This window comes from Halichoeres trimaculatus, unplaced genomic scaffold (genome assembly GCF_033239565.1).
Source record: "Halichoeres trimaculatus isolate MK-OKI-2021-1 unplaced genomic scaffold, fHalTri1.1 fHalTri1_scaffold_18, whole genome shotgun sequence".
Taxonomy (NCBI): domain Eukaryota; kingdom Metazoa; phylum Chordata; class Actinopteri; order Labriformes; family Labridae; genus Halichoeres; species Halichoeres trimaculatus.
The window spans coordinates 5,610,312-5,623,064 of record NW_027437196.1 but is presented as its reverse complement, the minus strand read 5'-3'; the positions used below and the strand labels follow the sequence as shown (position 1 = coordinate 5,623,064).

Below are 12,753 nucleotides of genomic sequence, written 5' to 3'. Positions count from 1 at the left end.
TGTGGCTTTGTGGAAACAGAAAGTGGGAAACAGAAACTAACCCGCCCAGGTGATGAAGGTGATGAAGGTGATGATGGTGTGAACAGAATCTGGAGAGGAGAGTTGAACCTTAGAGAAATCTTTCCTTGTTTTTATTTATCACACATTTAGAAAATGAACCACACTATACAAATGTCCACCGTTCAGTAATGAAACAGGCCTCCTGCACGAACCCGACCGACCTCAAACCAAAACTGAGACGACTTCAGCGGCTCCACGCTCACCACCTTCCTCCTCCTCTTCCTCCTCCGGTTCAGTCTCTGACTTTAAATTACAGGAGCGGCTTTGATTCGTGTCGTACGGTGGACTGCGTCGGCTGCCCAGTGACTCGACTTTATTTCATCTTTTCTTTTCCGTGGTCACCGCGGTGCAGGGAGGCAGTAGCATGCAGAAACCTTTGGATGCGGCTCTCCTCTGATTGGCTAATTCATTACGCTATGCAGAGAAGGGAGCAGGGTTTGTTTTTTCCTCTTAGAGTCCATGGTTGTATTTACAAATGACAACAAGGAAGTGTGTGTGTAGCTGTGTTTATGTGTGTGTGTGTGTAAGTGTGTGAGTTTGAGTCCTACAGATGGGACAAGACAGGCGAGCGTGTAGACGGGGCTTCCCAGTCTCAACAGGAGGGGCGTTTGTCTTCTTCATGGCTGAAGGGAGAGTAAAAAGTTCACCCCCGCTCCTCCCCCTCAGGGTTCGTCATGACAGAGGGAGGTCACATGGTTGGCGACAGACTCACAACACGGCCGCCGCTCAGAGGGATCCTCACTTTTTATTACTCAGACATAAAATTTTAAAAAATGAAGAAGAGAACAAATAAAAATAAAACTGAGGAGAGCCGGCGGGTCAGAGGGAGGGCGGGCGGGCGGGCGGCGCTCAGGCCAGGTAGCTGTACGTGTCCTTCTCGCCGTCCACTCGCTCCAGGTACTCCTTCTCTATCAGGATGTCGATGCATTTCTGTCCACAGGGGGGAGACAAAACGCAGACGTGAGGACAGGGACACAAAAACAGGTTTCCAGTTAGTGACATATCGATTATATCTATTGATTCAAGTTTTTTTTTGTAGATTCAAAAAAAGAAAAATTTAAATTTTTCTCCTGACTCTGGGTGTGTGCAGCGTGATCAAACATTTCACTGACAAAACAACAAGAAAGTAGAATGTCATTTTCTTTCAATCCTCTGTTTTCTATCTCTCACTTTTCAGGAGTTAAACCTGCTGCTCCTCAAAGATAAAACTGATCATTTTTAGATTTAAATAGTAGAAAATTACAAATCATTTTTCCTCAGAACATCCCCACTCTATCAAAGAAAATCCCCTCTTTTTGTTGTTACGGCCTGATTATGATTTGTGAAAATAAACCGCGGGGAGGGAGATGTGACCAAGAAGTTGTTTGACTTCTACCCGAGGTAAATCTGAGTCCCATCTTTCTCTGTAACTCCCTTCTGCATAAATTCATCTGCTGATGAGCAGAGCGACAAAACATATCTGCAGGGGCGGGTCCAGACTTTTTAGACTGGGGTGCCCCGACCACGGCTCTGACTTATGCGGGGGGTCAATGTGAGTGTGAAATAAGTCTGCCTCCTTTAAAACTTCAATTCCAGGAGTGAAATAGACTTTACTTTTGTAAGTTTTTGATTAAATCAAAACAAAACTGGTTTTGAGTTCTCGCTGTTATTTAGAAAAGTCGTCAAAAATATAATGTTTTGTGGAAAAATCTGGGAATTTTATTTTTAGGCCCAAGGGTCTTCAACCTGCGGCTCTTTGACTCCTCTGCAGTGGCTCCTTGTAGCTTCAAAAATGTATTATTAAAATAAAGAACTTTTGTTTTTCTTACAGATGGTGTTGATGATAAGGGACACTGATGTTAAATAACATACATGTTGACATTTTGTCGAGCAAAATATGTATCACCACTTGAGGAAAAAGCTTCTAAACTTAATGTGATTTTTGCAATTCTTTTTATTTTTTTATTTTATTTTTTTTATCATTTTTATTTTTTAAGGATGTTTGTGAAATATTAAAAAATATTTTTTTAATTAAAATTTCAGTGTTTTTTAAATTTCTGCAGATTTTTTAAATATTTATTAAAAAAAATAAAATTGCATTTTTTGAAAGTTAAGCAAAAATTTAAAATTGCATTATTTTAGTTTCTGGCAAATTTATAAAATTAAAGCCAATTTTTGCCCTTTTTAAGTTCATACTTTTGAAAAATTTTGCAAATTATTGACTTTTCAAAATTTCTTTAAAAAATCTAACTTATTTTTTCAGAAGTGCAAATTTCCAAAATTTATGACTTGAAATTTTTTTCTTTTTTTTGAAATTGCAAATTTGTTGAAGATTAAAAACTTAAGACATCACATGTACAATTTTATAAAAACAACTTTTTATAGACTTTTTGTCTTTATTGCGAAGACAAAGTACATTTTGTGGCTTCCAGATGACTTTAATTCAGGTGAGCTGACGCAAAATGGCTCCTAAGAAGGTAAAGGTTGCAGACCCCCGGCACAGCCCTACTTCAGATTTTTAAAAAACTCAAACATTGTTGGCGTCAGAGATTCTTGTAGACAAAATGTTGGATTCTTGAGCAAAAACTGGAATATTTGAGGCTTTGATCTGAATTTTTCTCAGCGTAGACAAAAACCTAGGCCTAGAAGTGAGTGTTTGACTTATAGTGACAACACGCTAAATAAGGCCTGGACCACACAAACATTGATATTTTCCTAATCGCACATTTTTCTGTCCATTTATGTGATTTCATCCACATAAACAGATTTTTTGAAACGGATAAAAAAGTGAAGAAATAAAAAAACTAAAAAAACGGTTACCAACAACAGGAACGATAGGCGACATTTTTTCTTACTCTGTTGACTGCTTCATCCTGTTTTTGACTGCACATGCTCATAACGTTCTTCTTCTATGGTTTTCACATTTTGCTAACCTGCCACTTATCGGCCAGTCACGGCACTGCAGGCTTCAGAGGCAATCGTTTTCAGTTTTGCCTCTTAGTATGGACAGAGATTTTGTTTTAAACCAGGACAAAGATATTCGGTCAAAAAATATCTATATACAGACTAAGAAGTACCAAGAAGTCAGTTGTTAAAGTCAGATTCTGGAGTTTGGGGGGCGGTTAGGCTGGTCTTAACAGAGGGTTCAGCTCTCACCTTGATGACGGGGACTCTGGGTTTGAACCGAGACGACAGCTGGTTCAGGACTTCAGCCAGGAGCTGCTGGTGCTTCAGGACCTTCCTCATCTTCATGATCCTCACAATAGCAGCCTGTGAGGAACAAACACGCGTCAGTAAATGATCCTGAGGAACATCCAGGAGACCAAAACACAAAACGTGACACGGAGGCTGGGATCAGGATCTGGATTTTGTTTAATTTTTAACCTAAAACAACATTTTTAGCCTTAAATATTTCTGCTCCTGCTGTAAACTCCGGTCTGACTTCACACTGGGCTGATTTGCCGTTAGTGTCACCTGAATGAGGAGCTTTCGATCCTCCTCGATGTTCTTGTGAGTCGTCTCCTGCTCCTGTTTCTGCTCCGTCTTCATCGGGACGTTGATGTTCACCCTCAGTTTTTTACTGCCGAGGAGAGGAAAGTTTAAAAACGTGAGTGTGAGGATCTTTTCTGCTCCGTGTGTGTCGTAGAAAAGAAAAACGACGAGTTCTCACTTTTTGTATCCGAGGAAAAGTTTGATGACGGTGTCTGGTTTGAACTCCACCTCGTCCACGTTAGCGTTCTCGTCCTCCATCACCTGAGGGATGGAGAGACAGACGACAGTGAGACGGGTGTGTGTGTGAGAAATGCATGTGGCGCCCTCTGGTGTTCACTTAAAGAACAGCAGGATTTTTTAAAGCCATAAAATCACGTTTCTGAACAGAGAAAAGTTTCTCCTCTGAAGTTTTGGGTCGTCCATCTTTAAAAGTTAAACTGTGAGGAGTGTAAATTATTGTTTTAGTCATTTTTGGGGAGAGACATCTCAGGGAGGAGTCTGTTTGACTCACCAGCAGCTTTGACTTTAACAAAATCTGCAGAACCTGAACCAGGATGTCCTGAAAGAGAAGAAAAAAAACATCATGAAGAGGAGAAAACAAAACATGTGAAGAGTTTGTGGTGATGGGGTTTGGTTTGAGCTGACGTACAGTTTTGATCTGTGTGCTGTCGGTCAGCTGCTGCACGGTGTAGCTGTCCTCTGTGTTGTACTGCAGCAGGATGGCCATCTGGAAGGTGGAGGCCTGCAGTGTGTACCTAAACACACACACACACACACGGGGACAGATTCAGTGTGAGATGAAGCCACGTGTCACACACACTCTGATCATCAAACCCTCACAGAAAGCGTGTGTGTGTGTGTGTGTGGTGTGTGTGTACCTGTTCTTGAAGCAGTTGGTGACCAGCTCTCCTTTGGACAGGTGGTAGAGCCAGGTCAGCTTCCTGCCGCTGTGTCTGCTGGCGTAGAACGCCGTGAAGCGCTGGTAGCTCCTCTCCAGCTGCAGATCAGAGGAAGAGGAAGAGGAAGAGGAAGAGGAGGGGTTTAAAAAACAGGAACAAAGTGTTTTAGAGCTAAAGGTCTGCTGCTCAGACCTCCAAAAAAACAGAGAAGAGATGTTTGACTTTCACAGAAGCAGGAACAGCAGAGCTTTGATCTACTCCTCGGGTTAGTGCGTTGGATGAAGACAAAAAAAAAGTCCAAATTTACCAGAAGAAAAGAAAAATTTCACATCATCAGGTCTTTTAATTATCTGTTTATTTGACCTGTTGCTTTGTGTTTACTCATATGTGTAAGTATAGCTGAGGTAAGGGACTTATCAGTACAGTTACGTAGCGCTACGGTTCGAAACGTGACATCAAGCAAATGTTGTAGCAGCCGGCGATATGTTAGCCCGGTGTATTTTGTTTGTGTGTTTAAACTTATACTAGAGAAGAGAAAGTGAAACTTAAGTATCAATCTGTACACCCAAACATTGATCAACACTGATCCCAACGTTGGCATCAGTAAATCAATATTTTAGATTGATCGGCACACCGCTACTCTTAAGTATATATGTATTTTTACGAATGGATCGAAGAGCCGCACACTCGAAGGCATCCACCGCAGGTTGGCCACCCCTGCTGTAGGTTAACATGCCAAACACTGTCAGTTTGTAAGTAGTTTAGTGACCGTTTATATTCAAGCGCAGCTAGCAGCCCGGTGCTCTAATACATATCCATAATGGGTAACATCAGTAAATCCTGGTTATGTCCTGCCAGTCATCTACCAATCAGAGCTAACGTAACCTCACTCTTCATTCTATTGATAGACTCTCAAGTTTGAACAGACCACTGCAGAATAACTGCTGACTGTGGGTTGGAGTCAATATTAGCACAAACAGTTTAGCCCGTTTAGCCTTTAGCTTGGGCTGTATCTCTCTCCTGTTCTTTATCCTATCTTTCTTCTGCTCTTCTGTCCTTTTTCTGTCTGACAGTTAGGCTCCTGTGTCCACCATCACTACAAAATTAGTCCGAGAAATCGTTTTCAGCAGAGATAAAACACAGATCTCTGTGTTTTATCTCTTCTCACTACTACACTTCATCAACCGTCATGGTGTTGTCATAGAGACCTAAACCTGCCGTAGATCAATCCAGTCCTGGACGACCCGATCACGAAGCTTTGAAGTAGCAATTTTAAATAACCTGTAATATTGGTGCTAATAATCTTATTTTAAAGTGTGGATTACGATCAGGAAGATATCTAGAAGGGAGACTTTTTCAAGATCACTGTCAAACTCCTCACAGCCCCTTTGAGATGGCTTCGATAGCTGGCACAAACATTTGCTTCACAAAGGTCTTTGACCGAAACGTTGCTTTAAAGTTTTTTTTTCTCTGGAAGTTGGCGAGTGTGCAGGATTTTCCTTTTCTTCTTTGGGAGCAGGAATAAAATCCCCACATGTTCAGGCAGCGTCAGAGACACATTTCTTCTTCAAAGTCTGAATCTGGAGAGAGACAGAAAGGTTATGTTTATGTGTGTGTGAGTGTGTGTTACCTCTGAGGGCAGAGCGAAGGTGCAGGACTGCTGGAAAGGCCAGGACCCGGAGCTGAGGACCTGGATACTGAAGTCCACTGAGAGAAGCAGAGAAGGAGCAAAACCATCAGTTTCGATTGTGATTGTTTAAATCAAAGTTTCAGAGTCTCTCAAAGATCTGTGAATGTAAAGCTTGTTACGCTCTGTAAGGTGTGTGTGTGTGTGTGTACTCACAGTCCAGAGGCTCAGAGTTGGTCAGGTGTTTCTTGAACTGCTCGTTCAGGTCTTTACTGACCCCGATGTCCTGGAACATCCGCTGCAGTTTGGACGTGTACTCGAAGCCGCACGCTTGCTGCAGGAGACAGAAACGGACCTGGTCTGAGGTTTGGAGACTTCTGGGAAACCAAGTTCAGAGTGCGGGGCAGGTGTGAGTCTCACCTTGAGTTTGGAGATCATGCTGGCCTCTGCGTCGTCGCTGGCGCTGTTCTGATGGACCAGACGCTTGGCGAGCATCTTAGCGTAAAACTTCTGGAAAACATCTTTGTCCTCGATGTATTTGAACACGACCATCTGGAGGAGAAACGAGAGGAATAAAATCAAAACTACAACAAGAATTTTAAGTTTAAAGTCAGACGTTAAACCTGAAATAAAAACACAGACTCTTCATTTCTCTGTCCCGTTTGAAACGACCTGCTAACCTCCTAACTAGGTCAGTAGTTCAGCAGTGCTCTTTCAAGTTAATGCAAACACACTCTGTTGGTGCGTGTGTGTGTGTGTTGGTGCAAACACAGAGGTCAGAGTCTCACCACTTGGTTGAGTGTGTCCTCCAGTTCTGCCTCCTCTGGGTTTTTAGAGCTGGAGAGAAAAACAGATGAGAGTTCAGATTTCAGCAGAGAGGCTCAGAAAGTTCATTTATTATTATTTCATTAAAGGAGAAACCAGATCAGGCTAAAACCTGAGGTCCGCCCCCCATCAGTCTGAGTCTGTGAGTCAGGATATAACACATCTTTACTTTGTAACCAGCGTAAAAACTGAATTCAAAGCTCATCTAAAGAAACGTCCCAACAGAGATCATCTCCTCTTTAGTTTTTGTTTTGCTCATTTCTTCTTCTAACTCATAACGACGAATCAGCCTTTAACCTCCACCTGCTCCTTCCTGACGACTGTCTGAAGGTGTTGGTGAGTTCATTTTTAACAATCTGAGAAATAAAAACTTGATTTCTCAGATTCAGCTTTCACTGCCTTCAACCTGTTTACGGTGTTAACAGAAAGAGACCGTTTGGTCACTTCCTGCTTAATTTAAAGTTTCCAGTTGTCTGTGAAGTGAGTCTGTAGTTTGAGAAGCTCGTGTTTAACGGGTTCATGTGGATCCAAAACCTTTTTGTTTTTTCTTTCTCTGCTGCTGGGAGTCTCTGGCACTAAAATAAAGATCAACTTTTTCAACAGCTTTTCATTTGGGATCATTTTCATTTCAACCTGGACAAATTATTACCATCATGACGTTTATCACGAGTGCTTTTAACATCCTTCTCAACCTTTTTTTCCTGTTTCAAATTACATTTATTTTTATTAGTGCTGTCAGGCGATTAAAAAATTAATCTAATTAATTACAAGATTTGTAATTAATTAATCTAATTTATCGCATTTCAATCTCTTATCTGCTTAAGGCCCCCAAATAAAGAATCTGAATTCTAGGACATTACAAAATTGCAGTGATGAAGAATCAGAAGAAAACGCGAAGAAGAGAAAATTTGTAAATCCACATTTCTTCAATTTGATTGCAAAGGTTTATGGCGATAGAAGTAAATTATGTTTTTTTTAGCAGGGGGAGGCGGGGTCTGGCGGAGTTTGTCAAGCAAAATCCTGCTCGTAAACTACTGTGGGTGAGAGCGGTGTGCTCTTTGGACGAGAGTTCAGCATGGATATGAGGAGAAGATGTGAGATGACAGAGACACAGCGAGACGCTCCAACTGAGGATGTGTCGCGGTAGTTCAGAAAGAAAGAGCAGCGCAACAACGGAGATCACAGAGAGGATCAAAGGAGCGAGTGCCAGATATGAATGCGATTTAAAAAAAACAAAGTTTAAGGATGATGTAAAGTTTCCTGATACAAACACCGACTCTATGTCTATTTTAAAAACTGTAAAAGCAGTGATTTGATTTTTCTGCCTCTGATCAGATTGTTTTAATCTCCTTTGTTGTATTTTAAAGATCAATAATGAGGTCTGATGACGGGTTAAGGGGTAAAGTGGCTGCGTCCCGTACCTCTTCTTCAGTAAAGAGTCGCAGTATCTGGCGAGCAGCTCTGGAGATTTGCTGGACGACTGCGCCATCCTGGTGACGGCGTTGTTGTTGATGAATCGACCACACGCCTGTGGAAAACAACAAACACGTGAAGTGTGAGAATGCCTCATCTCCTGGAGGATGTTTGGATACTTTCCTGCGACAGGATGACTGACCTTATCGAGCGCCGCCACGAAGCCGGCGTCGTTGTTGAAGGCAGACATGACCAAGGCGTTGTACTTCTTGTGGACGTCGAGGGTGGTCTGGACGTAGACTTTGGGGTCCTGGAGGAAACATGACGGTAAATCATTTCATCACTTTAGAAACACCTCAGCTGAACTGAACACAGAGCGTCAGACAGAGGACATGTCTTACGTTGAGCGCCGCCTCGCCGCACTTCTCGATGGCAGCCAGGCCCTGGTTGTGGATGTGAGTCTCTAGAAGTTTCTTCAGCTCACCCAAACCGTCTGTGATCCGTGACACCAGGTTGTACATCCGTCCGAGGTCTGAGGAGGCGAACAGAGGGGGTTAGGAGCAGAAACGGAGGCAATGTGGAGTCAGACAAGACAAAATCTAAGTTTTATATTTGCTTTTAGCTAAAGAGTGGTTCTATAATTAGGGGTACATGGGATATACTCATCAATTTTACTAAGTATTAATTTAAAGCAATGACCAGTTTTACAGTGGGTCATTTGGGTGATATTTCACTTTCATTAAATACAGAAAGTTACAGGTTACATCATTTGTTTAGCTGAAATCATGTTTTAAGAATTTGAAGTTTTTTTGTTGTCTGATTTCTCAAATGTCAAGTTTTCTCTTCAAAATTAATACTACAAAACATGTTTGTGAATATTATTTTCAGTGTTATTTGTTTAAAATAATCATTAAACATGACTAAGCTGTTTTAAAAACTATTTTAACAATTTATATGGATTAAAAAAATTCTTTTTGTGTGTCCTAAAAATCAACTTCAACTGTGTTACCCATTGAAAAAAACCCTATAAATCAGCAATGGTTTGCTCCAAAGTCACATGACTTTAATCAATTGAAGTCCCATCCTTTTTGGTGTGAACCTTGAAGAAAGTGTGTCATGTTTCAGCTCCTCCTCATCAATATTTCATCAGAATGATAGTCTGTGCATGGGGCGCATTAACTGTTCATCAACTGTGTTACCAACATTTTCTGCTCTTCTTACTATAGATGTTATAAAGACCAAACTGTGAAGAAAAGGAGCAGAAATATGAGCTGATGGAGGTCAGGTGGTCTCCAAAAAAGGAGAAAATGTCAGCCGTGTTGCTGTGATTTTTGCGCTATAATTGTTTAAAATTTTGGCTAAACTGTGATACCGCAAATCCTCTCATAATGACATGTATTCCATTATAAACCCGTGTCCTTTAATGACCCGGTGCGTCTTTGAAGAAAGCGCATAAAAGCCGCCTCCCAATAGAAGCTTTTTTTTCGTCATTTCATTTTTTTTTGTGAAGCGCTGTGGCCCTGTACTGACAGCGTGCGTGCCCCCGTCCCTCTGCGTTTTTCTGTACACCAAAAAGACGAAAGTTTGACGCAAAGTTTGAAGAGGAGGCTTTGCGTTATGCAGCGGAGTATTCAGGAGAGAAAGCTGCAAAGCACTTAAAGATTGACGCGAAACAAATCCGAGATAGGAAAAGACAAAAAGATGAGCTGATGGCCGCTGACAATAAACGTGCACGCCTCACTCGAGGAACATGAAAGGTGTGACCATATGTACTGTAACTGCACTACTGTTTAGTTTAAGCCTCTCCTTTATTCATGCCTCCTTACATTAAAAGCCTGGTGCCAGCTAAAGTTGAGACAAATAAAAGCCCTGGCTACTATAAGAGGATTTACGGTATAAATGATGAGGGACATTTCTATGGAGCGTAGTCTGACATAGAAATGTTGAATAACTCTAAACTCAGTTCAATTTGGATTTATGTTGAAAAAATAGTCACAACTTTTGTTCATAACAAGTTTGACAAAATTATGTTCCAATTTTTTTTTTGTTACTTAAATATTTAAGAATATCATTAGAGCTTAAGCTTGAAACCTAATAAATTTGGTGCATTCCAGGTGTATCGTTTGCAATCAGATAGAATATGAAACACATACATGTATTTTTTTTTCACTTTTTTGTAAACCTGAAATTTTCCCCTAATTATGGATTTACTCCTAAAATGATTGGGGATTTCTTGTCTTTACGTTTCTTTAAGAAGGAGTTTTAGAATTCAGTTTTTGATTTTAAGCCAGAACCACAAAGAAGCCAGGATGGAGTAAGAGTTTTAATTTTGAGCGTTAATTAAATCTGAGTTTGACTTGAAGGACAGGATTTGTTTTTTTCCAACCTACTGTTTTTCGATGCAAGATGCTAAGGGAAATTGCGGCTTTTAAATTTTTTCGGACTGAAGTTGATTTTTCCAAAGTTTTGCTTGCTCTTTGCTTATTATTTATCTTTATCTCATTTTATTTTGATTGCTTCTTCTGCGTTTTTTATTCATTTTAATTTGTTTTATGTCTTTTAAATTGTTCCTTGTCTTTAAAAAAAAAATCATTTTACTTATGTTTTATGACTATTCTTTTATCTCGTATTTTATTTATTCTCCTGTACAGCATTTTGTTTTAACTATGGTTGTTTATAAAGTGCTTAATAAATAAAGTTGGATTGGATTGCGATGAATAAATATCAGACTAATCAAAACACTCATTGTTGACACATCACCAACCAAAACAATCAACATTGATTGTGTTCATGTCCCAGCACCAAGTTCTTTACAACAAAAGCCATAAAAAAACTACAAAGACAACGATTGGAGGAAAATAGCTGAAGAGATTGAATATGTCGCCTCCAAGTTTTCACAACTTCTTGCTGTTGGTTCGCGTCACCGTTGATGTGCAAAGGCCTTAAGTGTGTGAGGCAGAAATCCCAGGTTTACCTTCGTTCTTGTCGGCATCCAGAAGGTTCTGAAACTCCGTGTGGAAGATCTCCAGGTGTTTCTCTATGAGGACCTGCTCACACTTCCTGGCCAGCTCGTCCTGCGTGGACTCGTGGAGATAAACCTGCACACGCCGCTGCTCCTCCAGCAGACGAGCCTCCGCCTGAGCAGAAAAACGAAGCGAGCTTCAGATTCAACGTCAGGAAAAGTCAAAAGAATCAATCTGTGTGAAGAAAGAAAGATGGCCGACCTTCTTCATGTACTCGGTGACGGGGTTCTGCTGCAGGAACTCTGTGCTCTCGCGTGTGTAGAAACGTTCTGTGTCAGTGAGGAACTGGCATTCAAAGTACTCTTTGTACACAGACAGCGTGGGGCCTTTGGCGAAGGCGTCCTCTTCGTTTAGACCCAGCTCAACTGCAGAGAGAGGAGACATGAGAGCGTGTTTCAGCGATGAAGCCGTCAGTCGACTTTCTTCCTCTTTAAAACATTCACACAAACAGGAGGAAGCATTTTCTGATCCGTACCGTAAGACTGAACCACGCCGCTGATCAGTCTGGTGTTTATGGTTTCGCCGTTCCTCTCCCTCTCTATCAGCTTCAGCACGGCGTTCGTTACCTAAAAAACAAACGTGTGTTTAGCAAATGCTCCTGATTTCTGTGATGACTTGATGTGAAGCTGACAAATGAAGGATTTCTCAAAGAACTCTGTCGTTCAACTCGGAGAAAGAAAACAAACACACCTGTTTGTTGAGGGGTCGGAATAAACACTCCCTCCAGGTCACGAGCGCCAGCTGGGAGGAAACAGACGTGTGAGGAGAGGGGAGGAGGGGGGAGAGAGTGAGAGGGTTAACAAAAGGTCCAGACTCCAGGGTTCATGTTTGTAACTCAAAGTCACTCGCCGTTAAAGTCTAAATAAATCATCTCTGATGCTGGAAGGAGTGTTAGAGATTGGAGTTTGAGATAACAGTGGCGTCCTTCTTTACTCTTTAACTGTTTTACAAAACTACTGAGCTGATTTTTTCATGTTTTATCAGAAAGAAGGAGCACAGAGGCTCTGTGGTGAGAGCAGACATGAAATGAGAAGAAGCTTCGAGCTCTCAGAGGAACGTATGCACAGCGCTTACTTTAAAACTGTAAACAGAAAAACACACTGGGATAAAGTATGAGTTGATGTGAGACTAGCTTTCTCTTCATTCTGTTTAAGTTTACTGTTGGCTTCTGGGAAGTGTAGTTCTTTTCACTTGCCTTAGAGTGCAGGCTTCTAAACTACAAATTGGCGGCGCATGTTATATATTATATTTTATCTTCCTGATTGGTTCCCGTGTCCCGCGGGATTCCCAAAAAAATGTCAGCCTCAACCCTGAACAAGAGAAGAGCAGTGTTGGCTGGACACACAACAGAAAAAAAATGGTCACCACCATAGACTGTAAAAAAAAAAAAAAAAAGAAGTCATCTTGCTCAACTCGAAGTGAGGTGGCCGCAAGA

At 41.2% G+C, this 12,753-nt stretch overlaps 1 protein-coding gene across 2 annotated transcripts in view; it reads right to left on the bottom strand.

Moving 5' to 3' along the window:
- Positions 1–118: 118 nt before the first annotated feature.
- The window catches only part of LOC141807584 (cullin-1), a 33,733-nt gene continuing 21,098 nt past the window's right edge, over positions 119–12,753 (bottom strand). For both annotated transcript variants that reach the window (XM_074693702.1, XM_074693703.1), the window contains exons 5-22: positions 12,009–12,059; positions 11,794–11,884; positions 11,520–11,683; positions 11,270–11,432; positions 8,697–8,827; positions 8,498–8,605; positions 8,304–8,410; positions 6,846–6,894; positions 6,478–6,609; positions 6,274–6,391; positions 6,061–6,137; positions 4,410–4,528; positions 4,181–4,286; positions 4,043–4,090; positions 3,710–3,792; positions 3,514–3,619; positions 3,196–3,309; positions 119–990 (exon numbers count right to left, since the gene is read on the bottom strand). In XM_074693702.1, the coding sequence (XP_074549803.1) occupies positions 910–990; positions 3,196–3,309; positions 3,514–3,619; positions 3,710–3,792; positions 4,043–4,090; positions 4,181–4,286; positions 4,410–4,528; positions 6,061–6,137; positions 6,274–6,391; positions 6,478–6,609; positions 6,846–6,894; positions 8,304–8,410; positions 8,498–8,605; positions 8,697–8,827; positions 11,270–11,432; positions 11,520–11,683; positions 11,794–11,884; positions 12,009–12,059 (1,848 nt within the window). In that variant the 3' untranslated portion in view covers positions 119–909. The remainder of the gene's footprint in view (positions 991–3,195; positions 3,310–3,513; positions 3,620–3,709; positions 3,793–4,042; positions 4,091–4,180; positions 4,287–4,409; positions 4,529–6,060; positions 6,138–6,273; positions 6,392–6,477; positions 6,610–6,845; positions 6,895–8,303; positions 8,411–8,497; positions 8,606–8,696; positions 8,828–11,269; positions 11,433–11,519; positions 11,684–11,793; positions 11,885–12,008; positions 12,060–12,753) is intronic.